Source organism: Aspergillus fijiensis, assembly GCF_003184825.1.
Source record: "Aspergillus fijiensis CBS 313.89 unplaced genomic scaffold BO72scaffold_7, whole genome shotgun sequence".
NCBI lineage: Eukaryota > Fungi > Ascomycota > Eurotiomycetes > Eurotiales > Aspergillaceae > Aspergillus > Aspergillus fijiensis.
In genome coordinates this window covers 29080-55266 of record NW_024468983.1, presented here as the reverse complement: position 1 = coordinate 55266, position 26187 = coordinate 29080, and the positions used below count along the sequence as shown (strand labels likewise).

The 26187-nt window shown below is 53.7% G+C and overlaps 11 protein-coding genes across 11 annotated transcripts; 4 read left to right on the top strand and 7 right to left on the bottom strand.

Annotated features, from left to right (window-relative positions):
* Nucleotides 1-659: 659 nt before the first annotated feature.
* Nucleotides 660-2308, bottom strand: BO72DRAFT_421762 (putative citrate synthase; the record flags this gene model as incomplete). Its single annotated transcript, XM_040942780.1, has 5 exons — nt 2000-2308; nt 1730-1927; nt 935-1672; nt 797-879; nt 660-736 (listed from the first exon to the last, which is right to left on the bottom strand). The coding sequence occupies exons 1-5, from the start codon at nt 2263-2265 to the stop codon at nt 660-662; spliced, it is 1362 nt and encodes a 453-aa protein (XP_040804780.1). The 5' UTR covers nt 2266-2308.
* A 304-nt stretch (nt 2309-2612) lies between these two features.
* On the top strand, nt 2613-4457 carry BO72DRAFT_421761 (uncharacterized protein; the record flags this gene model as incomplete). Its single annotated transcript, XM_040942779.1, has 1 exon — nt 2613-4457. Exon 1 carries the CDS (start codon nt 2619-2621, stop codon nt 4455-4457), a length of 1839 nt encoding a protein of 612 aa, XP_040804779.1. The 5' UTR covers nt 2613-2618.
* A 343-nt stretch (nt 4458-4800) lies between these two features.
* On the bottom strand, nt 4801-5973 carry BO72DRAFT_519923 (uncharacterized protein; the record flags this gene model as incomplete). The annotated part of the gene is made up of 1 exon (XM_040949709.1): nt 4801-5973. The coding sequence occupies exon 1, from the start codon at nt 5695-5697 to the stop codon at nt 4801-4803; it is 897 nt and encodes a 298-aa protein (XP_040804778.1). The 5' UTR covers nt 5698-5973.
* Nucleotides 5974-8148: 2175 nt separating this feature from the next.
* BO72DRAFT_524745 (uncharacterized protein) lies at nt 8149-8902 on the bottom strand (the record flags this gene model as incomplete). The annotated part of the gene is made up of 2 exons (XM_040949901.1): nt 8620-8902; nt 8149-8557 (listed from the first exon to the last, which is right to left on the bottom strand). The coding sequence occupies exons 1-2, from the start codon at nt 8880-8882 to the stop codon at nt 8149-8151; spliced, it is 672 nt and encodes a 223-aa protein (XP_040804777.1). The 5' UTR covers nt 8883-8902.
* Nucleotides 8903-9893: 991 nt separating this feature from the next.
* BO72DRAFT_444816 (uncharacterized protein) lies at nt 9894-12787 on the top strand. Its single transcript, XM_040943906.1, has one exon. The coding sequence runs from the start codon at nt 10322-10324 to the stop codon at nt 12293-12295; it is 1974 nt and encodes a 657-aa protein (XP_040804776.1). The 5' UTR covers nt 9894-10321; the 3' UTR covers nt 12296-12787.
* Nucleotides 12788-14148: 1361 nt separating this feature from the next.
* BO72DRAFT_444814 (MFS transporter) lies at nt 14149-16087 on the top strand. The gene is made up of 3 exons (XM_040943905.1): nt 14149-14468; nt 14566-14942; nt 15011-16087. The coding sequence occupies exons 1-3, from the start codon at nt 14352-14354 to the stop codon at nt 16026-16028; spliced, it is 1512 nt and encodes a 503-aa protein (XP_040804775.1). The 5' UTR covers nt 14149-14351; the 3' UTR covers nt 16029-16087.
* A 58-nt stretch (nt 16088-16145) lies between these two features.
* BO72DRAFT_519919 (uncharacterized protein) lies at nt 16146-17262 on the bottom strand. The gene is made up of 2 exons (XM_040949708.1): nt 17010-17262; nt 16146-16939 (listed from the first exon to the last, which is right to left on the bottom strand). The coding sequence occupies exons 1-2, from the start codon at nt 17115-17117 to the stop codon at nt 16172-16174; spliced, it is 876 nt and encodes a 291-aa protein (XP_040804774.1). The 5' UTR covers nt 17118-17262; the 3' UTR covers nt 16146-16171.
* Nucleotides 17263-17637: 375 nt separating this feature from the next.
* BO72DRAFT_396830 (acyl-CoA desaturase) lies at nt 17638-19177 on the top strand (the record flags this gene model as incomplete). The annotated part of the gene is made up of 2 exons (XM_040942048.1): nt 17638-17863; nt 17924-19177. 2 exons carry the CDS (start codon nt 17641-17643, stop codon nt 18922-18924), a joined length of 1224 nt encoding a protein of 407 aa, XP_040804773.1. The 3' UTR covers nt 18925-19177.
* Nucleotides 19178-20510: 1333 nt separating this feature from the next.
* On the bottom strand, nt 20511-22157 carry BO72DRAFT_260794 (class I SAM-dependent methyltransferase). The gene has a single exon (XM_040940121.1). It carries the CDS (start codon nt 21788-21790, stop codon nt 20801-20803), a length of 990 nt encoding a protein of 329 aa, XP_040804772.1. The 5' UTR covers nt 21791-22157; the 3' UTR covers nt 20511-20800.
* A 10-nt stretch (nt 22158-22167) lies between these two features.
* On the bottom strand, nt 22168-23167 carry BO72DRAFT_483426 (uncharacterized protein). The gene is made up of 2 exons (XM_040947802.1): nt 22596-23167; nt 22168-22532 (listed from the first exon to the last, which is right to left on the bottom strand). The coding sequence occupies exons 1-2, from the start codon at nt 23111-23113 to the stop codon at nt 22313-22315; spliced, it is 738 nt and encodes a 245-aa protein (XP_040804771.1). The 5' UTR covers nt 23114-23167; the 3' UTR covers nt 22168-22312.
* Nucleotides 23168-23910: 743 nt separating this feature from the next.
* BO72DRAFT_465708 (glycoside hydrolase family 15 protein) lies at nt 23911-26080 on the bottom strand (the record flags this gene model as incomplete). The annotated part of the gene is made up of 3 exons (XM_040946728.1): nt 23911-24132; nt 24204-24268; nt 24331-26080. 3 exons carry the CDS (start codon nt 26078-26080, stop codon nt 23911-23913), a joined length of 2037 nt encoding a protein of 678 aa, XP_040804770.1.
* Nucleotides 26081-26187: the final 107 nt, after the last annotated feature.

Genomic DNA, 26187 nt, shown 5'->3' with positions numbered 1-26187 from the left:
CCGCAATCCCGCAATCCCGCAATCCATCATCCTCCAATCCTGTCTGGCTTCCGCCCACAGCCCAGGCCCTAATGCTGCGAGGCACAGGATTTACCAGCTATTTCCAGTGGTTGGTGAATACCTGTCTCGCCTTATACATGTCATGTATGATTGGAATGCTCTGAGTCACCGAGTCACCCCGCAAGAGCTGGGGTTCTTCTTCACACTTACTTCCCATACCAACCACTTGCCTTGAGACTAACACTAACCTGTTGTACATGAGACACTAAGAGCCTAGTGAAGTCACAGATGACTTCGTTCTCTGGAGCTTATCGAGCATTTCCCCTGAGAAGAATATTAAATTTGTATGATTTGAGACTCGATGCTTTACAACGTTTGGAGCCTTTCTATTCCGCTTCTATTCACTTCCTAAGGTATAAACATGTTTAAGAAAAAGGCTCTCTGGGCAACGCATGTGCGATGGAAGTGAATACTGAGGGTTTCCAAAATTTGCTACGACTTATAGCAGCGACCTATACGGAGGACCAATTGAATACCAGGAACATGGCATCTCGCCTTCGAGACAGACGTGTTGCTTGTGAATTTTGAGATACATTGCAAGTGTTAAAAAGGGTATAAAATGAGCATCAGTGCGGATAAATATCGTTACGATTGCGAAATCATAGTTTCGCCTTGGGTTCAGCTTCGGTGAATGGGACATACACTTGCTGCGGTCGCCAGAGCCTGATCGGGGCAACTAAAAGACCATTAGGGTATTATTCCTCGGAGACAAGTAGAATGAAAGGGGATAACATACTCTGAGTCTCACGCCAGTGGGCCAATCCACCTGGCACACGGGAAAGACCGACGATGGCGGCAAACATGTTCGTCTCAAAGCCCCTGCATTAACATCAGCATTGCGTAGTCGGCTTTCTAAGCAAGGTGGGTAACTCACATGGCAGTGTACAGGAAACAACCCTTCAAATCCGCATTGGCCTTGACGTTCCGCTCGACGAAATATTGATCCTCGTTCGCTTGGCGATCCACAGCCATGGCAATCCGGAGGATGGGGTTTGCGTCGATCGCGTCCTTGTGCTCGTTCATCAGCTCCTCGATCAGCGACAGGCGCGGGTCGCGCGTCTTGTACACGCGGTGACCGTAGCCGAACAGCCGCGTCTTGGAGGCCTTGACCCCCTCGATGAACTCAGGCACGTTCTCCGCAGAGCCGATCATCTCCAGCATCTCATAGGCCAGGTCGATCGCCCCGCCGTGCAGGGGCCCCATCCCCGAGCCGATTCCGGCGATGATGCCGGAGATGGGGTCGGCCAGGGAGGAGCCCGCGTGCAGGAGGGCGGCCGTCGAGTTGGTCATCTCGTGGTCCGCGTACAGGATCCACAGCTTGTCCAGGCACTTTTCGACCCGCGGGTCGGTGATTCCCATCATCCAGAGGAGGTTACCGATCAGGGAGCGATGGGCCTGTGGAGGAGTGAACCTTTTGCCCTGCTTGTGGCAGTAGATCAGGGCAACGGTGGTGGCGTAGTAGGCGATGGTACGGACGATCATCTCGTCGGCGACGGGAAGGTTGCCGTGGAACATGGGCTTGATCTGGCGATGGGAGGCGCGGACGAGGTCATCAGAGGCGGCGAAGGCGCTCAGTCCGGCCATCAGCATAGTGAAGGTTTCGGCCTCGCGTCTAGGAGGACATGATATGAGTGACATTGATCGAGGAAGGTTGCAAATGGAAGCTCACGGGAATGCGGCAATCACATCCACCACCGACTGGGGAGGCACAGCCTGCTTGGCGACAGCGGCGCGGAAATCGATCTTTTGCTTGGCCGAGGGCAAAGAGCCCCAGATGAGAAGGTGCATGACATCTTCATAGACGTAGTCGTGGAATAGTTGCTGAATGGGAACCTCACGGTAACGGATGATCCCACGCGTGCCATCTCTACCAGCAGAATGTCAGTCAGACACAGCACAAGACAAGCCCTAACAGCCCGGAGAAAGCATGGTCACCTACACCAGGGTCACGCTGGACTTCATGCACGCAATGTTGGCGAACCCATTGTCCAAGATCCGCAAGGACCGAGGCGCATGAAGATCCACATCGCTGCTGTTCTTGGTCGGTTCAGGGGATTGGATCTTGCTCAGATCGGAGGCATGAATGTAATTGCCGGGGTGGATGGGGACCTTGATGCTCGCGCCCGACCGAGAGTCGAGAACTTGTAGATGGGCAGGTTCCAGAGAAAGGGAACCTCCCACCATCTGTTGAAGCTGGGTAGTCATTATTTTGTGTGAAGGGATAAGACAATGTTGAACATCTGGACTACAATGGTGGTGTTGGTGTATATAATCTCTGGTGATGCTTTTTTGCCTGATCTCACTTGCCGAGGAGGCGCAGTCCGGCAATCCAACAATCCCGCAATCCCTCCACACAATCTAATCGGCCAGAGTACCACCCATAGTCCAGCAATCCTTTGATCCCTCAGCCTTTTAATTATGTGTCTGTGCTGTGTCTGTGCTTGGCACCGTGGACTGTTGTCAAAGCCATATCTGCTGGCTCATCTGCAGCCCACTGCTCCTGAGCACTGACGGTCGCCATTCTGGTCCAATTCTCGTCCAACGTTCATTCAGTCAGCATGCAGGACAAGAAAGAGTTGCGCATCCTCACCCCAGTGGGAATGCTGGGATATGGCTTCAGTGAGCCGCTGTTTTGGCAAGCCGTCGACGCCGGGGTGGATGCGATTGTGTTGGACAGCGGATCGACAGATGGTGGACCATCACGACTTGCCCTGGGATCTACGACATTTCCGACCGAGCGATATGCTCGCGATTTGGCCATTCTGATCGCAGCTTGTCATTTCAATCGCGTACCCGTCATCATCAGCTCGGCCGGAGGCAATGGGGAGGACGACGCGGTCGACATGTTTGTCGACATTATCAACCAAATCATCGCCGAGAAGCACTATCGACCGCTAAAGGTGGTCACCATCAAATCCGGGATCTCCAAATCATTGGTCTCGCAAAAGATGCAGGTCGATCAGATTGTCCCTTGTGGCGCGGCGCCCCCCTTGCAGGAGGAACACCTGGACCAAGCCCGGTTGCTTGTCGCCCAGATGGGGCCCGAGCCCTATGTGAAGGCGATGCAGGAGCATCCGGATTTCGACATCATCATTGGAGGACGCTCGTACGATCCAGCCCCCTACGTCGCGGTTTGTCTGTACCACGGCTTCACGGATCTGGGGGTCATCTACCACATGGGCAAGATCATGGAATGTGGGGCGTCGTGTGCCACGCCCAAGTCCCCCGAGGCCCTGGCGGTCATTCGCAAGGAGCCCTCGTGCTTTGAGATCACCCCGCTCAAGCCCAGTGCGCGCTGCACGAAGAATTCGGTCGCTGCCCACGCCTTGTACGAGAATGCTCGTCCTGATATTCTGCACGGACCCGGCGGTGCCTTACTCCTGGCCGATGCGTCCTATGAAGAGCTGGCCGATGGCCGGACGGTGCGAGTGTCCGGAGCTCAATTCCAGAAGTCTGACCCATACATGGTCAAGCTGGAAGGGGCACGAGTCAGTGGATATCACGGCGTTGTTATTGGAGCCGTTCGAGATCCGATTTTGATCCATCAAATCGACTACTTCACCACGGAGGTGGTCAAGGCGATGCACGAGAAGCTGGAGTTTGATTTCGACTGCCGGATGCATGTCTACGGCAAGGACGGAGTCATGGGAGCTCTTGAACGAGATCGATCCACCATCCCCAAGGAGGTGGCCATCATCGCCCATCTCCACGCTCAGACCCAGTCGCAGACCACAGAAGCTTGTAAGCTGGCGCGAACTTACCTCGTTCACGGACCCTACCCCTACCAAGCGGCCACGGGCGGCAATCTCGCCATGCCCATCAACCCGAGCAATCTGACCCTGGGACCGGCCTGCGAATTCTGCGTCTACCATCTCATGCAGGTGGACGATCCGACCTCCCACTTTCCGATCGCCGCACAATGGACGCCTGTATTGTCGGAGGACCAGGGACAATTTGCAGTGCACCCGAGAGACAGTCTGCAGCGGAAGAATGGAAGGAAACTCAAGGATCGCCCGATGCCCCCCTGCGAGCTGGGCTCCAGGGATGTTTTCCTCCAACCGCCCCCATCCCCAGGCCATCGTTACCTCGGCGACATTGCTTCGGTGGTGCGGAGTAAGAACGCAGGCCCGTTTGAGCTAACCTTTGACGTCCTCTTTCGCGATCTCAACGCGCTCGAGAGGGTTCGCTCGACAGACGTGCTCAATGTCGGCACCATCGCTCGTCTATACCAAATTCCGACGGAAGAGGTCCTAGTGTGCATGTACTGGCCATTCGCCTGTGCTTTCAAGGCGACGATCAAGCGACCGATCGTGTGCGGAACTTTCGGAGAGACGGACACGCATGGGTCGCAGCAGCATGTTCCGTTATTGTATCTGGAGGTTCCTTGGGCGGAGTGATCGTACGCTTATGTTAATTATGAGAATGATCTTAAGTAGTACATAGCTCTTTTCTTTTGATGAAGACTTGTTAGTATTCACATTTGGTGTGCTGAATTCCTGCCTGACATATATACTCTGTAGTGCTGTAGTGAGAGAAGCGTCCCCAGTATTACTGATGCAGCAGCCCCAATTGATATGATTTACTCTGTGGGAATGCTCTTCCGGCTACCTACCGGAAAGCCTCCACGGGGGATGAGTGTAATAGAACCTTCCAATAACCGCATAGACTTTCCGACCGGAGTAGAGCCAAATAATCACATTTCAAACGGAGAGTAAGGAATAGCTAATTGCAGAAGAACAGTCACGCCTCAATTGGATCCCAAAATACAAACGACCTCGCCTCAATCGACCGCCTCGTCGGCGCATCTTCCGGGGTATCATTATCCCAGAACGCCCCATGGGGCACGACCTTGGTCACATCCGTGTCAAACGAGCTAAACACCAACGCTTCATCAACATCCAGGTCGCTGGCGAAGTAATACTCGTAGCGCGGATCGAATTTCAGCACCGTGTCGTGGTCCTTACCGCCAGTCTCCGCCTCGGAGGGGTCATTGATGGTGTACAAGCGTTCCATGTGTGTGTCATAATGCCAGTCCTCAATCTTCTCGTGGTTGATCAGTAGCAGCGGCCACTGCTTGACGGCCTGATCGATCGACCGCCACACGTTGACGGAGGCCCAGCGCTTGTGGGTGCGCACGAGGCGTTCGGCCTCATCGGCGCCGACGACGTTCTGCAGCCGCAGGAACCCGTTATCGAGGTCGCGGTCGACGTGTGCCACGGCCAGGGAGCTGCCCTTGGACTTGGCGGCGAAGACGTTCTTTGCGTTCAGGTTCTGCTGGCGCACGCGGAACCCGAACGGGATCACTGTTGCGGCGCCGGTGACCTCGGTGACGAGTTTCTGGACCTCCGGGTAGTACTGGGTTTCGATGGTGGCTTTGCCTTCCTCGGTGTCGGCGGCGGCGAGGAACTGTTCGGGGGTGATGGAGGTGGTGTGGCGGACAACTTGGTAGCCTTTGCTGGCGTGGGTGGGTTGCGGCGACACCGAGCGGAGATCCGTCACCGTGATATCGATTTCTTTGGGGGGCTTGATGTTGGTGGAGCCGTTGGCATGGTCGATGTAGGCGTTTTCGCCGTCTCGAGTGCCGTTCCACATGCCCACCTTGCCGGTGGTATTGCGGGAGACGAGAGTGCCTGGCATGGTGATTGAGAATAGTACGTTTGGGCGGTTTGAGTTACGGTGAAGTTGGATGGTCGGTTTGAGGCAGCTACGGGACTACGCTGCAGAATATGGTGGATATAGTGTTAGATACGACGGCCATACTCGTGAGGATGCAGGAAGGAGAGGAATCGTGGATTTGGGGATGGATGGATCAATGGATGGATGGATCAATGGATTGCGGGATTGCGGGATGGCCGGATCAATCTGGGCTAGTTTTGCTTGGCTTCATCGTCTGAACTGCAGGACGGATTTTGCCGCTGGTAAGTTTTTTTCGTGTGTCTTATGCAAAGATTATGAGAAAAATCAATCCCTTGTTCATGGGCGCTAACCAAGGGAGATAAGTCTCAAGCCTGTGATCGGGGGGTATGTGCTCTGGCCACACTGAGTCTGGCGATACTCGATATGATATCTGCATCGAGATACAAGAAGAAGGATAGTTATGAATACTTTGCTGAGTAATAGCAAGAAAGCAGACAGGAATGCATAATGTGAAATGCATGAGTAGTCGAAGATATGTAAGAAATTTCACATGAGTGGAACTTGACAGTGCTATTGAAGCCTCTAGGGCTTGAATTTGCTCACATGATTTGGCTGCCATGACTGAAGCAATGCAACTTGCAGAGCATACCAACTCCTGCAACCTCTCGCCACAACACAGCAGAGCGATAGCGAGAATAGATATTTCACGGGAGAGAAAAAGTCCAATCATTTTCATACTCAGTGCCACGACTATAGCCCACGATGACCTTTGACGCTTCCTCTGGGCTTCCATATTGTCCGCCGCAATAAACTACAAGCGCTGGCAGAGATGGGCCAGGGTCCAGGCAGCAACAAAACACAGAGCTTGGCCGGGTTGACTTGCTTTCCTTGGTACGTGCTCGGGATGCTCTGTCACTAGCTACTGACAGGCTGGAGCTCACGCTCGGTCCATATCTGTCATCTTTCGAGTCAACCTTGATTTCATCTCTGCCTGGATTCCGGCTGATCGACAGGGTCTGATGCTTACTGTCGGTCCACTCGAGTTACAGTACACTGCATGAGACTTATGGCATGAATGCACCATGCCGTTCAGCCCTATGTGCTGTCGATCGACACACAAAGCGTTATTCTCCACTGGTGATCTTCATGCCGCGCAGTATCCTTGCGACGCGAACCAGCTTGATCTTCATGCTGGGATTAGACCTCTCAAGGTATATGGTCACAGGTATATTAGCCGTACGCCCTTGACGTGTATGTGACTACCGCGAGCACTGTAGGATATCGGAGCGGTGATCCTAAAGATAAAGTGTTGCATGGAATCGAGAAGCCTGATACTCAGTGCTCCCTTTCAAACGACGTTTTTGTATCTGCAGAACAGTCAATATCTTAGAGAAAGGTATCAGTCATTCTTGCGGAATCTCAAACCTCTCTTGAGGGGGCGACCAGGGCTGTTCAGTGACTATACCTCACCCTATATCCTCACCGCCGACCATACCATAAGTCGTCCCTTCGGTTCTGGCTCTTAGACTCGCAGCATAAGTCAAATCGGCGGGCGCATTGTGCCCTAAAAAATGAGTTTATCGATTTTTGCCCATAGAAAGCCCGATCGGCCAAGATCCGGGTGGCGATGTCGGCCAAGCTTCACGCGGCGTTATGGGGCGTGCGGGGCGACCGCCCAATGATGTTCCTGAAGCACAATTCATGAATCGCGATTGACTTTAGCCCCCAAGATCCCTCGTGGAACCAAAGGTTCAACGTGAATCAGATCGAACGGACGGTGTGGGTTGTCTCGGCCGGTAATGGACAAAGTGGACACTGCATAGCACCGAAGGCGGGTCAAACCGACGTATACACTATGACTCGACATTCAGCAAAAGAGAAAGCAACACACTTGGCACGATCGGTTCTCTTTCAGCTGCAGTCAGTGGAAGCTAGACTGCTTGGGGAGGCAACAGCCTTCAGATGGAGAGCTCCACATGGCTACAACAATAGTGCGGTGGGACTGCTGCACGGCCTGGCCTTGGCTAGTGTACCAGTCCACATGGCCCTTCGTCATGAACTTTATTTACGAGGCTGAGTTTGCCTTGAGGCAAAATATAGGTCCAGACGGCTAAGGATGAAAGGGAGGCCGACTATCCCCGAAGACTGAGCCAAATCTAGGTTCGGATGGGCGAATCTGTACGCTGTTGCCAGGGATTATTTTATCTCGTGAGCAGGTATACTATTGTGGGGGGTGGAATACAGAATGATTGAACATGTTGCACCTGCTCCATCGAACTGTGCTGTACTCAAAATCGAATTGTATGATTTCAGAAAAGAATCGGTCTCTGTCTCTATCTTGTATTGTCTTGGGGTATATTCATAGTGCCGGTCCAACATCCCATGGCCAGGACTCGGGTCAAGCCATCCGTAACCTTCAATTTTCTTCCACCCTTTCCCTGCCCTCCTTTGCTAAGTTATAATCCGTACCAACTCTGGGTTGCTTAAAACCGCAAGTCGGCTGGGTCGTGGCCGACCGTTGGAGTATCGGCGGATGCGGTTGCAGCTTTGACGAGCCAGGTGCGTATCCCGCGCGGAGCTTCGGGTAAAGACTGCTGCGCACAAGGGACATGTGAAATTGCTGGTGGTCTTGGATTTCTCCTTCTGGTGTCGGATAAGGTTGCTTTTGGAAGAGAAGTGTCGGCCATTACAGCCATGATCCCAGCACTGGAAATTCTTGGAAGACTGTTGTGGCTTTTGTTTTGGTGTCGTCGTAGTAAGCATCTCGGCCAGCTGGCTTGTATCCTGTTGGTAGAAGTCCGCCATAAGGAGGGGATCGATGTCGCCGTACGGTTGGTGATGATCTCGTATTTGTTCCGAGCTGTTACGGAAGGGTGGTCAGAAAATGCTCGCTGGAGGATAGGGTGGTGTTGGTTAACTCACTTTAGAGTCATGACTGGCAAGTCTGTGGCTTGGTCGAGGTTGAGCACCAAGCTCTCTTCACCTGAGATACTTTCCAGCCCTTCCACGGATGAGCTCTCATCCCACGCAAACTCGGGAACCATATCATCATAATGCAGGGTATCCATAAGGTCGGGGAAATCTGTTTGGTGACCGAAGTTTTGGAATGGGCTTGATAACGGTTCCATTGCGTCTTGCAAGTATGTGTCTGCAGATCTGTCTGAGTACATGGGTGGGAGTTGCATGATAACCACTCAATTTATATTCCAGCTGCATGCTTCGCTCCACCTACACGTGGGAAGGGTAAGGGCACTGGAGTTGCTGCGGGCAGAATGCACAAACCAGTGCAGAATCCACTGAGGGGGTCATCAGTGCCAACCAAGCGAGTCGCGACAAAGCAAACCCCGCTCTTTAGCCTGAGTCCGCTGATACAATCTCACCCCTCCCTCCAAGCCTCATGGGGGCATATTCACACTCATACAGGTACGTAGTGATAGAGAAAGCTGCAAAAATGGAGGGAAAGTAATATCAGTTTCCAAGTTGCCAGTGGTTCAGGGCTTCTAGACCGCGGAAGGATCCCGGGCTGGCTGGCGGAGATAAAAACCTACCGGATCACCAATCACACCCGCCCGATTAATCTCCCGGCCCGTTCCCTCTAACTACCACCACTGATACCTTCCCAAGTCACTTTTCACCTCCTCAACTCAAAATACCTGTTCGCTGGTATTTATACCTTAAGTTGTCTCCCTGATGGTGTATTCTTATTCTTGACTTTCCTGGCAACCATTTTTCTGCCCGAAAAAAAATCGAGAACAATGGAGGCTGACCAAGTTATGCAGTCACCCTCATCTCCTGCCACATAGGGTTGAGGATCAGACTCTCTGCCAGAATTCCTCCTAGCCAAAAATAGAAGGATCGTCCTTTTGGAAACCACCATGCAGCCTTCCTCGTATTTTCTTGGGCTATATTAGTCAATATTAAGATCCCCCCCGGTCTGATACTCAGTACCAAAACGGAAGCTTAAGTTCTGAACATATCTTCAAGGTGAAGTGGGGGGAAAGACGAAGGTGGTTAGGCGCTCCACTTCTATAACACCCACAAGCTATCGCCTTCCCAGCTGCAAAAAGGTTCAAAGGACCCTGCCGGACAGGATGCACGGCCACCCAATTAGGGCCCACCAGTTGGAGGCTGTCACACGCTAAGATTGACCAATTTCTTACTCGCACACTCCAACCTTCACACCACATTCCTAAACGCCTTGGTTTGCATCCTGAGTGACCATTATTAAGCCGAAATGACCAAGTCAATTACCGACCATTCGGAGTTTCCTGTCCTTCTTACCTACCTCGATCCTGGGCAGTCAGTAGGCAGTCCAAGATGTTACATCTCCAGCGACTGCCGACGTCCGTGGAAATACGCCGTCTCCAATGATCGAACCCGCCGGACCCGCTCCAAGACTGGCAGAATGAAGTGGAGGCATCCAGCTGGGGCGTGGTTAGCAGCCTTAGTGTCTCCATCGCGGCTCATTGGGATTCTCATGGCAATCCTGTCGGACTCTCTCACTCGCAATTCGCTCAAACACTCATAATTCGGCAATGTTTGCTACGCCCGCTCGCAGTCAGAATCTTCTTCCTGGACGAGACCACCACCTGTTGATGAAATAAGCAGGTCAATTCTCACTGCCATGGCCACCCAGAACGATCCCCGTCAGCCGCCGCACGCAGAATCCCATCAGGCTGACTTACGCGATTCAATCCCGAATGACGAGAATCGACTCCAACAGCAGTTAGTGGCAAGCTCTGCACGAGCCAAGCCAATGATCCCCTGGGTGTATGACCTGGGGCTTCACGTTCTCAGTGTTACGCTGGATGTCTTCTTCCGGGAGGTCTCGACTCGCAATTCCTTCCGGGTCCCCAACAAGGGACCCGTCATCCTGGTGGCTGCGCCACACGCCAATCAATTCGTCGACTCGCTGGTCTTGATGCAGCTGATGAAGAAGCATGTTGGCCGCCGTATCTCCTTCCTCATCGCGGAGAAATCACTGCACGAGCCCTACATTGGCACCATCGCGGGCGCCTTGGGCAATCTTCCCGTCACCCGCGCCATGGACCATGTCCGACCGGGCCAGGGGACCATCTACCTTCCCTCGCCCGAGGGGGACCCGACTCGGATTAGTGGAGTTGACACTGACTTCACGGGACCAGACGTCATGGTCGGGGGCAGCATCATCCTGCCCAAGGTCGGTAAGGCCGTGCCAGAAAGCCAGTACATTGAGGAGATCATAGGGCCGACTGAGCTCCGGCTTCGAGCCCCGTTCCAGACTCCACACGCCATGGCTCTGCTGACACCGGCGACGGGCGCAGGAACGAGGTTCAAGGTCGCCCCGCACATTGATCAGAAACGCATGTTTGCCTCCGTCTGGCAAGAGTTGTCGCAGGGGGCCTGCATCGGCATCTTCCCGGAGGGCGGCAGCCATGACCGCTCGGACCTGCTGCCCTTGAAGGCCGGTGTAGCCATCATGGCCCTCGGAGCCCTATCGCGGGATCCGGACTGTGGCCTGTCCATCATCCCTTGCGGCATGAACTACTTTCATGCCCATAAATTTCGATCGCGGGCGGTCATTGAGTTTGGCCATCCCATTGATGTTCATCCCGATCAGGTCAAGGCCTACGAAGCCGGGGGAGCACAGAAGCGCAATGCCATCGGCTCCCTGCTGGAGACGATCAATGATGGTCTCGCAGCGGTCACTCAACCCAGTCCGGACCACGAGACCCTACAACTGATCCAGGCCACCAGACGCCTGTATAAGCCGATCGGCAAGAAGCTGCCCTTGCCGTTGGTGGTTCAATGGAACCGGCGGCTACTCAAGGGGTACACGAGATACCGGGATGACCCGCGAGTGGTGCGACTCAAGAAGGCAGTCTTGGATTATAATGTCAAGCTTCGAGCACTGGGCATTAAGGACCACCAGGTGGAATGGGGCAATGCCACCGATCGCCCATGGCTGGTGGCCTTTGCTACGCTACTGTATCGACTTACGGAGCTGGTCGTCTTAAGCGTCGGCACCCTTCCCGGGGTACTTTTGTTTTGGCCTGTCTTCGTGACCACCAAGGTGATTTCGGTTAAGAAGAAACGGCAAGCATTGGCAGCATCAGTGGTTAAAGTCCGAGCCCAAGACGTCGTTGCAAGCTGGAAGATCCTGGTGGCGCTTGGATTAGTCCCGGCGCTGTATACTTGGTACACCTTCCTGGTCTGCTTCTGGCTGCGCTACGGGCGCTCTGGTGGCCACTATTCTCATCTTCTGCCCTGGTATATGCAGGTGCATACTTACATCCCAGATTCTGTCCCTCTGTGGCAATTTGCGATCGGGTTCTTCGCTCTCCTGGTCGGGGTGTCGTTTGCAGCGCTCGAGATCGGCGACACTGGTATGGATATTTTGAAATCTTTACCACCGTTGTTGGTCGCATTGAACCCACGTTCATCAGGATCTTTGAGTCAAATTCGAGCGACCCGCAACGCTCTAGCAGTCCAGGTACGCGAGGTAATCGATGACCTCGGAGAAGAAGCATTCCCGGGATTCGATGCCAGCAGCATCCATGGCGATACGCATCGTGAGGATGCTTACCTTTCTCAGCTCAAGCCAACCTCTGATCTCTGAACGGAATATCCTCTGAGACCTACCGTCCATAGAAGTCTGTATGTTCGTTATTTTCCAAACCACAAACGCAATCTTTTCTTTCTTTTCTTCTCATTTTTTCTGGGTTACGAAGTCAAACGCCAGCACGATCGGCTAGAGATGGGCCTCCGGCCGCCCCACCCAGCATAGCCGCGTCCCACCTCTCCCTTCCATTCCAAATTGCCAATCCTTTCAAATCCAACAAAGTATGTTGGCAAGCTTTGTCCAAGCACTCTTGGGGGTTGAGATTTGCTCCCCCACTCCAGATTTAGCGCGCTTGATCTCGTCAAGATCCCCAAAACAGCCGGGCCCTGTCAACCCCAATTCCCCGTTTGAGGCTAGACTCTCTCGCTTGCGTGTTGGTGGAGCAATAATGCATGAGAGCCAGACTAGCGGGCTAGCGACCTAGCCTAGGACCGGTGTCTGTCCAGCCATGTGCTTGTAGCCTTGAAATCTTGCAGGGATCTTGTCCCAACACTTCCACGATCACTGATCAATATCAATCGGTTGACCTAGGGCCTTATCCGCGCGGTGGAGCATGATTTTCCTTTTCCACGGGAATGTGGGTACGTTGCGGGTAGGATGAGGTTTCATCGCTTTTCGCTTTTCGTCCAGTGCTCTGTGGCTGTACGGAGTAGGGTCGATCGATCCGTGCGGTGATTTGACGATTCGGAGTCTTTAACTGACGCTGTTATGGTCAATTTCTCGAGTTGGAAACCGGCATTCTCTGTCAGAGGTTGCAATGTTAGGAACGGACCCTCGAAACCATACGTTGTAGTAGGACAACATATATCTATACCAGGTGGCTTGGCGGCGTTCCGGCGGATATCAACTTCAGCCTCCCAAGTCATACAGACCTGCTACTTTGACTTTCCTATGATCTTTGTTTTCATAGTACGAAGCTGATTAGAATAATTTCTTAGACCCCGAACGAGTTATCCTGCTACAGAGTCCTAGGGTTGCATCCTGCATCGAAAACAGTGGACCCCAGCTAACTACACGTGGTGGATGTTCGAGAAAAAGATCCAGTGCATCAGTACAGCGGCACTAGCTCACTAGGCTACTGGCTAATACTTGATTACAGAATTTCAATTCATGTAGGCGATTAGCAGCCATGTGGTTGTAAACTTGTAGTAGACATGGAAGGCAGAGCGGAGAGACGCAATGCCGAAAGCCGGGCGAGCAGCGATGACTAACCGTCGTGAGCTCCGGATTTCGGCCACTACTCGGCCCGACTTGGCTCAGAGCCGACCGCGACGCCATTTCTATCCATTGCTCCAGGCTCTCTGCCATGTCTGCTATAACGGGGGATATATAGTTGATTGCGAGACTGATTTCACAATGTATCTGAAATAGGCCATGGCGATATGTAGTGGTTGCATGGAGTCACTCTAGGTCGAAGCCGTCAAGGCCGAGTACCATGACAGCGGAAATTCCCGCCAGGTCAAAGACTCCGCTAGTTGCTTTTTTCCATGGATCAGGAACCTGAGAACACCACCAGATAAGAGCCAGAAACAGAATTCACGAAGGATGAAACTAAGGCTGGACTACTGAGCCTCAAATCCAACCTTGGAGGTGGGGAGGAAGGAGGGCTAGGAATAGGGGATTGCAGGAATGCAGGAATACGGGGCGTGAAGGCGTGAGGGGGAGAACATTTTCTTTTGCTGCGGAGTAGGAACTCATGAGGGGTCAGCAGTCAAGGCTGGCCGTTGATGAATCTAACGGATTCTCTGATCAGTCTAGCAGAAGATTTCCCGTTGAGGCCAGCCCAGCTTACTAGTAGGTAGTGCCGTGCAGTCAGTCAATCAATCAGGAAAAAATGGGTTGAGAGGACGCCAAGACCGATGCTGGCCCTACAACAACAACACTCACCACATCTCTCTCTCCGCTCCCTCTATCAATCTCCCCTTCCGGTCGAATGTCACCACGCCCTGAGTAGCTTCCCACTCGGTGTCACAGTTTGATTTTCCGCTGGCTCTGTTCTTCATCCCAATCTGCTTGATTTCTCCAGATTTGAGACTTTTCCGACCGTGGCAGTATGGAGACTTCCCAGTCTCAAGGGCCAGTCCCCGTGACCGACCCTGCCCAAAGCAAAGAGCCACCACTGCCGATCAAGGAATGTCAAGCCTCCGAGACAGACTCCAACATCAACCTGGTAAGTCGTCTCTTTCGGTCGGACACTGCATCTACTGCATACCAGTGTTCATCTAAGTCTCCCCCTCCACCTCCCATCCGCTATTGACACTTCCAAGGTGACCTGGGACGGCGAAGATGATCCCGACAACCCGAAGAACTGGTCGTTCAAGATGCGATGGAGGATGACCGCCATCGCCTCAACCTTTGCCTTCATCTCGCCCATCTCCACCTCCATGACCGCTCCAGCCTTGAGCACGATGGCGAAAGACCTGCACATCCACCATGCCTTCGAGCAAACGATGAGTCTGTCGATCTTCCTCCTGGCATACGCCTTCGGGCCCCTATTCTCCGCCCCAATGTCCGAGGTCTATGGGCGGCGCGCCATCTTGCAGGGATTCAATCTGATCTATCTCGCCTTCAACACCGCGTGTGGATTTGCACAAACAGGGCCCCAGCTGATTGTCTGTCGGTTCTTTGCTGGGTTTGGAGGGAGGTGGGTTGCCCCGTATCCGGCATTGTTTGGCCTCATCGATCTGTGTTCATCATCTGATTCATCTACAGTGCGGCAAGTGTGATTGCTTCTGGCATTCTCGGGGATCTGTGGCGCAAAGAAGAGCGAGGATTGTCCGTCAGTATCTACACCATGGTCACGCTGCTGGGACCAACCCTAGGCCCTCTGCTAGGTGGATTTATCACTCAGTACAGCTCCTGGCGCTGGACCTTCTGGAGCGTGAGCATCGCCGATGGTCTGTTTCAACTCATCGCCACCTTTTTCTTCCAAGAGACCTACGCTCCGGTGCTGCTGGGTCGCAAAGCAGCCCGACTACGCAAGGAGACAGGCAACACGTCCCTCCGCACCAAATGGGAGGAAGACGACCTGAGTCTGCGCAAAAAACTGCGGGTTGCCTGTACCCGGCCGTATATTCTGCTGGCCACGCAGCCCATCTTTCAGGTGCTGACCCTGTACATTTCCTACTTGTTCGGGCTGGTCTACCTGGCGCTGGCGACCTTTGCCGAGCTCTGGACCACCCAGTACCACCAGTCGATCAGCATCGCTGGCTTGAACTATCTGGGGTTGGCCGTGGGGTACATCATTGGCACCCAATCCTGCGCCATGCTGATCGGCATCGTCTACCGCCGGTTGGTGGCGGGCAACAATGGCACCGCCCAGCCCGAGTTCCGTCTCCCGCTGCTGCTGCCCGGTGCCCTAATGGTCCCGGTCGGACTGCTGTGGTATGGGTGGAGTGCGCAGCATCATTTGCACTGGATCATGCCGGACATCGGCATTGCGCTGTTTGCCATCGGGGTCAAGTATGGCACGCAGTGCACCCAACTGTATGCCCTGGATGTGTATCCCACCTACGCCGCGTCGGCGAGTGCGGGGGCGCAGTCGTTGCGCTCGCTGGCGGGGTTTACTTTCCCGCTGTTTGCCCCGTATCTCTATGACAAGCTGCACTACGGTTGGGGAAACTCAGTGCTTGCTTTGGTCGGATTCGTGATCGGGGTGCCCGCCCCGATTCTGTTGTGGATTTACGGGCCGGCGTTGCGCAGGAGAAGTCAGTACGCCACTGGGGTGTAGACTCGAGTAACAGAATGAATACCAGATATATACCATATATAAACAGAGCAATAGAAGAGCTAATACCGTATCCTACTGGTCTTCCGTCTATGATTCCATTTCTAATATCATTGCTAAAAAAAAAACAAAAACCTGCAGTTCTACTATGAACTTCCATAAAAGTCGTCATCAATCCCCATAAAGGACCGACAGTACTTCAATCCTTGCAGCCGCTGCACCTCGATCTGCTCCCACGTCCACTCCCTCCCTGCCTTGCTAGCCGGTGTGAACTCGAACTGTGCATCTACGCTGCTCTCACTGCCCTGGTCCGCCACCGCCACCGGCTTAGCAGGCACCTTCCCCCCAGCGGCGAGCAACCTCTCCACGGGCACCGTCAATCTCCCCTTCTTCACACAGTATTTGCTCATTCCCACCGCCGCGACTATGCTGCTCCCATCCTTGTTTCGCTTGCCCGTCTTCACAAAGTGTGTCAGCACGTAGATCCACTTCCGATCCCAGGCCACAACCTGCGACCGCATCTCGTACCGCTCGAACGGTTTGATCTCCTTCTTGAAACTGCAGTACACGCCGCCGAGAGCGATGAAGATCGGTGCACTTTTCGGCGGCGGGTTCCCCTCGGCTGTGGCCTGGGCGGCGAGTTCGGCATCGATCTCCGCGCTGACTTTCTCGCGCCCGGGCCAGTAGAAGTAGGCCATGGGCGTGATGCGCGAGGCGTCCAAGTCGGCGTAGTAGGTGCTGTTGGATTTGTGGAAGTTGTAGTCCGTCTCGAGCAGGGAGCAGTAGGAGGTGGTGGTGCCGACGGCGAAGATCGGGTGGGTTGGGTTGCCTTGCAGGTCGACGGGCGGACTGGGGTTGCTGGGTGGATAGGCGAGGTCGTAGAGCCCGTGGATGAACCAGTAGACGAGACGAGTCTGGATGGCCTTGGGTCAGTGGGATGCTAGATGGAATGGATTGTGTCTGTAGACTCGAGTGTGGGCGTACCGTCCATGCGAAGGGCAGAGATTTCCAGTTCAGTACGGCAAATGCGACGAGAAAGACCTTGCTGGGCGATAAGGAGCCGACTAAGCCGGCTATTTCGGTGGCTATCATGATTGCTGTCTCGAACTAAATGCTGCGTTTGCTGGAAATCGGTGTTCAATGTGATGGTTTGGCGGGTTGATCGACTTGGTGAGTATGTGATGGGACAAGATACAACCCCGGGTTGAATATAGCCTGGCTTCAACTTCGAATGAGGAGAAAATAGAAAGCTAAGTGTGGCGTTAGAAAAGGCTCTTGCGTCTATCGTCGTCTCGTAGCAATCTGTGAATCAGAGAAGGAATCAACTGGCCGTTGTTTGGTTGCAGGGAAAGGATTTGGGGATTGAAGGATTTGCGGATCGGAGGGTCCATCTCGCCAGATGCCACCCCAAACAGCCTTGCAGCGGTTGACATGACAAACGAATCCTGCGCGAAGTATCCCAGGAATGACGGATTGTGGGATGTTTTGCTTGTGAGACTGGGCTCACTTCTTGTACATAACTTGCAACGCTCTCGAGTTCTATATTGAAACTACGATCTGCAGCGACAGGACTGACTGATCGACTGACGCCAATTCTCGTCTCACAATCCCCAAAATGACGGTGCAAGAAAAAGAAATCCTGGCCGACAGGAAAGAGCCTCCAGCCCAGCCGCTCAATGAGATCCATTGGTTCAAGCGTCTAGAGTGGTTCCGGATGTTCATCATCTGGGGTATTCCTTTGCTCGGGTTCATTGGAGCCACTCAGGTTCCCTTGCACAAGAAGACGGCTATCCTCACGATCGTCTATTATTTTATCAGTGGGATAAGTCTTTCAGCAGGTGTGTCAGCACTTTCACTCTCCTTGACCCGGAGATCGTGCAAAACTAATCTACAGACAGGTTACCACCGGCTCTGGTCTCACCGCGCCTACACCGCAACCGCAGTAACGCGGTTCTTCCTCGCTTTCTTCGCAGCATCCGTTGGCGAAGGCAATGCCTACACGTGGGCGCGCGACCATCGTGCCCACCACCGCTTCACAGACACTGATCAGGATCCGTACAGCGTGCACAAGGGCCTGTTCTATGCCCACTTCGGCTGGATCATCTTCACGCAGGACCGCAGCCTCACCGGGCGCACCGACGTGTCCGACCTCAAGAACGACAAGATTGTGATGTGGCAGCGGCGCAACTACATGTCGCTGTTCGTGCTCACTGCGTTCATCTTGCCCACAGTCTTCGCGGGGCTACTCTGGGACGACTGGTGGGGCGGCCTGGTGTACGCCGGTGCCATCCGGATGTTCATTGTCCAACAGAGCACCTTCTTTATCAACTCCATCGCCCACAGTCTCGGTGACCAGACCTACTCCGACCGACACTCGCCGCGCGACAGCGTCATCACCTCCTTCCTGACCGGAGGCGAGGGCTACCACAACTACCACCACGAGTTTCCCATGGACTACCGCAGCGGAGTGCGCTGGTACCACTATGATCCCCCCAAGTGGACGATCTACATCCTGTCCTTGTTTGGGATGACGTCCGACCTGAAGCAGTTCCCCGACAATGAGGTCAGTATGGGCGCGCATCAGCAGAGGATGAAGAAATTGGACCAGGAGGCCAAGGGGATCAGTTGGGGAACCCCGGTTGAGGATCTTCCGCTGTTGACCTGGGCCGAGTATACCGAGAGAGCGAACGGCGGCCACCATTTGATCTGTCTCAAGGGAATTATCTATGATGTGGCTCCATTCGTACATCAGCATCCGGGTGGTACCAAGATCATTCTTAGCCAGGTGGGGAAAGACGCCACAGAGCAATTCTTTGGTGGGGTCTATGCCCATTCGAACGGAGCGGAGAACTTGCTGTGCGGCATGAGATACGCCAGGCTCGTGGAAGAGACAAAATAAGGAGATGATTGGTTCTGATTATCTTGAATGCCGTGCACGATGGGATGATCGATGATGAGGTTGCGGTTTCTGTATGTTTGCCTTGCTTAGAAAAGACCGCGCTGGATGGAAAGAAACCATAGACATCAACGCAACAGGTTTGGAATGAGGGTATTGAGGTGATGTAGATACTCGGGCGGCAAAAAGAATGATCAATATGATGTCAGTGAGGCATTAGTGTGCCTTGGTTGCCAGCCGTTGGCGTATACTTTCATACCAACAGTTGAGTCTTGTATTCCATTAGAATTCACACCTTTTCATTTGTCTCTCGAGACCCTTGTTCCCTTGTTCCCTTGTTCCCTTGTTCTGCGGGCCAGGTTGCCCGCAATACCCGCATGGGAGTGTCTGCCCGTTGTGGGGCCATGCGCGATATTCTCGCCGAATTTAGACGCTCGAGAACTTTCCGGACTGCACCAAATTCACAAACTAACTAACTAACTTATTCCTGATGACGCAAGGGATAAGGTTGTCTTAGTACACTTTCTATATATGATCTCTCGAGTTCAGATTGAAAGGCCGTTCTATGCGTGACATCTCTCTTTGGAAGAACGATCGCATCCTCGCACTGCATTACCCTACACCTGCTCAATTTGCGCGGATAAAAACATGGAATCCGCAGTCACGACATCGGTAGCACATGATGCCCTTCTAAGTCCCGTGAGTCAGGTCAGTGAACCCTTAGTGAGCCAGATTGTCCTGCTGGGATGGCGGATTGACAACTCTTCCAGGTATCCGGTATCAGCAGAAGTCTCGCGAGCACACCCTCTGACACACCTGGCGATGTGACGAGCTGCACAGCTTGCACCCGCCTATGTTCGGAGCAGCGAAGCGCAAAGCCTAGTCGAAAAACAGCTCCAGTAGGAGGCCTTGTTCTTGTACCATGACATGGTCATAACTATACTGACAGGATCGCAGGCCACTGCGTCACGACCGCGCAGCCCGTCAACCCTCACATCGCGCGAACTCGAGAAGAGCTTCCGGGCGTTATCCTGTCACCACCGGAAACTACAGCAGAAACATGTCGCCTTGATGAAGGCCCACCAAGAGAAAGACGAGGAGATCACACGCCTGAATGCTAAGATCTGTGCGTTGGAAAGCGAGCTCTACCTGACGCGACTCGCGTACAGTGATGACTTTGCCTTTGATCCCCTCCAGACCTCGCTGAACCAGTATGATATTCGGCCGACGAGGGATCCCACTCCCGGCAGGGAAGCAGCCTCTTCCGATGTCGGGTTGAGTACTCCGAAGCCATGTTGAACCGCTGGACCTCTAACATAACGCTTTGATTGTGCGTTTGCGCGTTATGCGCAGATGATTGGGGCTCGCGTAGCTCCAGCTTACCTCCAACATGCAAGGGTGGATGTTTTCTGATGTTTTCTGCCAAGAGGCTGTGTGCCGCGGAGGCTGTCGGTGCCTCGGCTATCGAGTCGGAGAGAAAGAAAATTCTACCGAGACAGCCCGACCCAAGTCCGAACGAATCCCGAACAACCTCACACAGCAAGAAAGATAAGGTCCAAGTTCGGCCTGGTGATGGACCCCTGCGCTGCCTTGGAAAGGTGGTGGGGTTCTCAGGTGGCCCTATAATAAGCTTGAAACTTACGAGTCCACAATTCTCATGGATCGGGTCGCTCACAACCCTACAAAGCTCAATCCATAAAAAAGCTTGCGAAGAACCTTTGTTGACGGTCGCATTCTTGGACAGGAAGGGTTGGGGATGGGAAATAACAAGAATAATAAGATCATCGCAGATTCTATACATAACATACAGCTTTGCGTCTATCGTTCCGGTCGTTGGATTCCGCGCCGCCACCTCCGCTGCACCTACTCAACAATCAGCCTAAGCAGTCAAGGGCTTTTGTGCGGTCACCACCAAGAAATCGAAGATGGGGTGAACCGCGCCCTTCAGAGCCTCAGCCCGGACCCCAGCGTTCAGAGCAGCGACATCTTCCTGCGTCCAGCCCAGAACATCGATGAAGAGCTGCGCGGTGAACCCCTCCACCCCCTCGATGAAATTGACCCGCATAAAGCTCCCACATTCCTTCAGCCGCGCATCCTTGGGCCATGGTCCGATGGGCAGCTTGAATGCGTGCTTCTGGACGTTGGTGAAGCCCGCCTCGCGGACCCAACCCTCAAAGGAGGGTGCTGGGTCCAGGGTCTGGCCAATCTTGTCCCCGGCCTCGAGTAGGCCCTCCATCATCTTCACCATCCAGCTATCGGGCTTCAGACTCCCATCCTCGGAATACAGCGTGTTGGCTGATTCCTGCAGTTCCAGCCAACCCCCGGGCGCCAGATTGTCATAGCACTGCTGGATCAGCCGGGGCCAGTCGCGGATGGACCCGGCCATGTAGCGACAGTGGATGTAGTCGTAGGGCTTGTTACCCACCCAGTCCTTCTCGACGTCGTCGACGACGAAATGCACGTTGGGCGGCACCCAAGCCGGCTGGATGGGGCTCAGGTCATTGCCGACGATCTTGTCGATGGTTGGGTTCTCGTCGCCCATCTGGATCGCCCACACGCCTGTGCCCGTGCCGATGTCGAGCATTCGCAGTCCACTGGGGTCAATGGGCGCCAGGTACAGCCGCTGGTTCAGCAAGCGGTAGAAGACGTGGTGGATCATGTCCAGCCGGTCCTGTTCGGGCTGATCGTTGGGGAATGGGTAGCTGCCCGATTGATAGGCGTGATACCGCCGACCATGTCGGTATTCATACTTCAAGACACTCGAGCTCAGCGAGGTGGTTGACGAGGAGGATTCATTTCCCCCACCAGCCCCGGGATTCTCCTCCCCTATGTCCACTTCGATGGGGTCGGTGGTTGCACGATGAGCCATGGAGGTCGAATGTGCAAGTGAACGGATCGGATAGCAGAATAAATAATTCTAGTATTTATTTAGCGATTGATCTTGATTTTTCTCGCCTCTTCCTCTCTCCCTTTAGGTTGGGGAGAAAAAGACCACGTCTTGAGGAAAACTTGATTAAAGGAGTTTAGCATCATGCAATAAATCGTGCCACGTGCCTGTCAAATAAATACGGAGATCGGTCTTTTCCGGGCCGATACTAGGGAATAAACTAACTTAGTAGTTTGGTACTTTAGTACTACTTCAGACCAACTAAGTTATGGTACTCCGTACTTAAGGCCGGTTATTATCGTGTGACGCTGGCGGTGAGAAATTGCTGCGTTGGCAGTCAGTCTAGTTAAACGGTTCTGCCTGATTTCCGAGTCTCAATAATCATTTATGGTCACAGTATTTATACTTACTTACCACTCTCGCCACCACTGGACTCCTCTTGTAGCAAGCAATAACAGCAAATAAGCGGGGCAACAACATCCACAGGCCCAAGTCTATCCGCCATCATCCACTTTTATCTTTGCCACCCCCTTTCCCCAACTGCATCTGCTCCCAGCGCTGAACGTACCAATAACAAAACCCATACGAGATATCCAAAAGCAGAAACACCGCCAGACTCCACAGCACCAAGGGACTGTTCAGCCACGCAAATGACTCCGGCCAGTACCACCACCGCAGCCCAGCGAAGACCACCGTGCAGCAGGATCCGAGGAAGCGAGAGAGCCTGAGCCTGTCAGTACGTCGCTGCCAAAGCGCATGAAGGCATCGTTAGGGCAAGGGTGCTTACCACAGAGCATACGAGGCGCCGCGGATGCTGCCCCGGCTCACCAACTGGCAGAGTGCCCCGGCACTCAGCGCGAGCTGGCAGAAGACCGCACCCCAGGAGTAGGCCAGGGAGGGGCTGATCTCGCGCGACAGTGCCAGGAATCCGGTCAAGAAGATAACAATGCCAATTAAGAAGATGAGCGCGAGGTTGCGCTGGACGAGCAGCGCGTGGTTCCATTCGTTGGGGGCATGTTTAATGGCGGCGTAGATGATGGCGAAGTTGATCGCCAGGCCCACGAGGAAGACTCCCTGTTCGATAAGGCTTTTCGATGGGTAGATTAACCCGAACACGGTTTCCCAGGCAATGTTGGAACAGAGAGGTATGATCGCCATCGCATAGGTCTTGTCGCGGAAGGAGACGTGCACCATGCCGATGTAGTTGATTGTCCAGCCTAGACCCATCCCGAGCACGAAGAGGTCCGCGATGGGCTTGACAGCCTGGTAGGCTTCCGGCGCTGTAGTCACATCGAAGCCGTCCATGCTGAAGATCTTGGGTGAGAATGATGTTTCCAGAAGACGAAAGGGCCTGATTCCGCAACGCTGGGACCTACTTCGAGGGGGAAAGCTGAGGCGGCGGTCATCATCATTTTAAACGACCTGGCCCACCTTACAATGCAATCTGCAGCAGATATCATGTGCAGCCTCTCTCCGGGATCAGGGATCTCCGACCTCGCGATTTCGCCAATGATATTATCGGAACTGTGGCCTACCACATTCAATACGGGGCGACGAGCTGAACCTATCGCCTACCACTACAGAAGCCAGTCAAAGCTGGTGTTCAATCGTCGTAGCCCTGTGCTGTCTGTGAAAGGTCACTCGAAAACGCCCAAACAAACATGACTAAGATGACGATGTAGTCCCTCGGCTCGTATTCAGGCTGGGGAAGCGGGCGCTGCCAAATACCGCTCACGCGGAGTGTAGTGACTTTGTCCGGGTGTACTGGTATCACAAAACTCGTAGAAATGCTCTATTACAGGTCGTTGTTTTGAGATTTCACCCTTGATGGTACGTGGTTGTGGCAGTCAGCGTACGTGGGAGTTAGCTTTGCGAGCGCGAGTGGATCGAAAAAGAAAAAACTCGCATCGCCAATGGCAAACAGACACGAGATGACATGGGTCAGGTTAGTGAGATAAGACGCAACATAGCTTGCTTTGAATTTTGGAATTGTTTGATTTTTACAAGACTTCTGCCGACGAGAGGCACTCAGCCGACCGGCACCAAACTTATGTCGACACAGAGAACGTGTATGCTGTATATTGTATCCTATGTAATATGTTTTATTTCTCTCCACCCCCAAGATTCATCGCGGCACTGACGCAGGCGAGATGACTGAATGCTTGCGGCATGTTACCAATCTGCTCCCCTGATGAGGCCACTTCTTCCGAAAACATGCCCAGGTGGTTTGCAAATGACAGAATACTGTCAAACTGCGAGGTAGCTGTTCTCCGCAGCTGCTTGAAAAATTGATTATGAGGGAGATACTCCTTGGATCGAGCAGCCTAGATGTACAGAAAGTCGGGATTAGATGACGAGCGGAAGCAAAAGCAAATATCAAAAAGATTGTACGTACGCGCATCATCGCTTCGACAAGCCAGAAGGTGACCATCAGGAATGCACCTTCGTTCCCGCCCACCCCTATTATGCGTATCAGTACTGCCCAGTGAGACCAGCCCGCACGCACTCGATGATTAACTCACCATCATCAATCTTTCCCGTATCGTATCGCGATACCATGTTGGCGACACTCAATCCTCCCCGAGCTGGAGGTTCCATGATCTTCTGGATCGTGCTCAGGAGACGCGGGTCGTTGGGAGCGATGAAGAAGACGAGCGGAGCAATGAGAACCGCCGCATCCAATGCATCCCGATTCTCGTAGCTCATGCAGAAGAATCCTTTTTCCGCGTTGTACCCCTTTGTCATGATCTCATCATACAAGTCGTCTCGCTCCTGCACCCACCGGGCCCGTGCCGGACAAGGTAAATTCGAGCGTTTCTCTGCCAGTCGAATGCCGCGATCAAGCGCAACCCACAGCATGATCTTAGAATACACAAAGTTCTGGGGAGGACCGCGGACTTCCCAGATGGACTGATCGGGTTGATGGCGAACCTCGATCACAAAGTCGACCATGCGACGGATAGCAAGCCAGTGGTCGTAGGAGATGTCGGCGGCATGCTTGTTGTACAGGTAGATACTGTCCATCAGCTCCCCGTAGATGTCGAGTTGGATATGGGTGGCCGCCCCGTTTCCAATTCGCACCGGTCGGCTTCCTCGATATCCCTCGAGATGATCGAGTTCCGTCTCGGGGATCTCCCGTTCGCCGTGAATGGTGACCATGATGGGCAAGAAGGGATCTCCAGGCTTGGCGTTCTGGGACAAGGGTGGGAAAATGCGATCGAAGATGAAGTTGATGTATGATTCGGCCTCCTCGGGGTAGCCGTTCTTTAGAAAGACGTAGACCGTGAAAGCCGCGTCGCGCACCCACGAGTAGCGATAGTCCCAATTGCGACTGCCCCCAATGTGCTCGGGAAGGGAAAAGGTCGGTGCAGCCACGATCGCACCGGTGGGTTTGTAGGTGAGTAGTTTGAGAACCAACAGGCTTCGTTCGACTTGTTCGCGGTAATGTCCCCGGAAGGTACATTTGCTGGTCCAGTCGGACCAGAAGTCGCCCGTCGTTCGCTCCAACCGTCTCAGCTCCGGGCCCAACACCAAGACATTGGAGGTGATTGACTCCTGATCATGAAGGAGTAGAGTGATCGACTGGCCTTCCTTCAAGGTGATCTTGCCGACCAAACCCGGACCCAGGTGACCCGGTCGCTCCGACAGTCGGAGTTCCGGAGTCAGTTGTGCGTCGGCGGCCAATTCCCCAGCATCGACCAGTACACTGACCTGGAGTCGCTGGGCCGCCGACTGAAAGTGGGCCCGATGAACCCCATCGCCTCGCGACAACTGAGCGGTATGAGAGTCTCGGGCATAGTTGAAGGCGGGAAAGATCTCAATCTCAATGTCCATCTCGCCCCGCACACATTCCGCCTTGCGGATTAGACCGGAATGACAAGCATGATGGGGTTCCCCGGGGAGACTGGGCTGATTGCAATGGCACCACTCGGGCAGCTCTTGACTTCCCACGACGGGCGACTTGGGCTTGGTGATGGGGAAGTAATCGAGTATGTTGATGACTCCCTCATCGTGGATCCAGCGGGTCTCGAGCATATTGGTGTAGGGACGGTAGCGCTGCTTGCTCAGGGGATTGTGCAGACCACGACTGGGAGTGATGGAGAAGTGGCCGCCCTTTGCTTTGTCGAGAATGCGACAGAAAATGGAGGGCGAGTCAAAGACCGGCCAGCACATGGAGTCGATGCTGCCATTCTTGCTGACCAGGGCACAGGTGTGCATGTCGCCCACCAGGCCATAATCCTCGAGGCCACAGTATTCTTTGTCGCCTTGCATGACCTGGGAGGTTTTGTTTGATTGACAATGATGATGATGAACCAAATGTTATCTGACACAGGGAGAGAAATGAGAAATGAAGTGATAATGGGATGAGGAAGAATTGA

What these genes read in the sequence shown, in the direction of transcription:
- BO72DRAFT_444816 (XM_040943906.1), top strand. Translation starts at nt 10,322, where the DNA reads ATGGCCACCCAGAACGATCCCCGTCAGCCGCCGCACGCAGAATCCCAT.
- BO72DRAFT_444814 (XM_040943905.1), top strand. Translation starts at nt 14,352, where the DNA reads ATGGAGACTTCCCAGTCTCAAGGGCCAGTCCCCGTGACCGACCCTGCC. An exon ending in CAGACTCCAACATCAACCTG is followed by an intron (nt 14,469 to 14,565) that starts GTAAGTCGTCTC and finishes GACACTTCCAAG; the next exon opens with GTGACCTGGGACGGCGAAGA. An exon ending in TTTGCTGGGTTTGGAGGGAG is followed by an intron (nt 14,943 to 15,010) that starts GTGGGTTGCCCC and finishes ATTCATCTACAG; the next exon opens with TGCGGCAAGTGTGATTGCTT.
- BO72DRAFT_519919 (XM_040949708.1), bottom strand. Translation starts at nt 17,117, where the DNA reads ATGATAGCCACCGAAATAGCCGGCTTAGTCGGCTCCTTATCGCCCAGC. An exon ending in CTCTGCCCTTCGCATGGACG is followed by an intron (nt 16,940 to 17,009) that starts GTACGCCCACAC and finishes AAGGCCATCCAG; the next exon opens with ACTCGTCTCGTCTACTGGTT.
- BO72DRAFT_260794 (XM_040940121.1), bottom strand. Translation starts at nt 21,790, where the DNA reads ATGGCTCATCGTGCAACCACCGACCCCATCGAAGTGGACATAGGGGAG.
- BO72DRAFT_483426 (XM_040947802.1), bottom strand. Translation starts at nt 23,113, where the DNA reads ATGGACGGCTTCGATGTGACTACAGCGCCGGAAGCCTACCAGGCTGTC. An exon ending in GGCGCCTCGTATGCTCTGTG is followed by an intron (nt 22,533 to 22,595) that starts GTAAGCACCCTT and finishes TGACAGGCTCAG; the next exon opens with GCTCTCTCGCTTCCTCGGAT.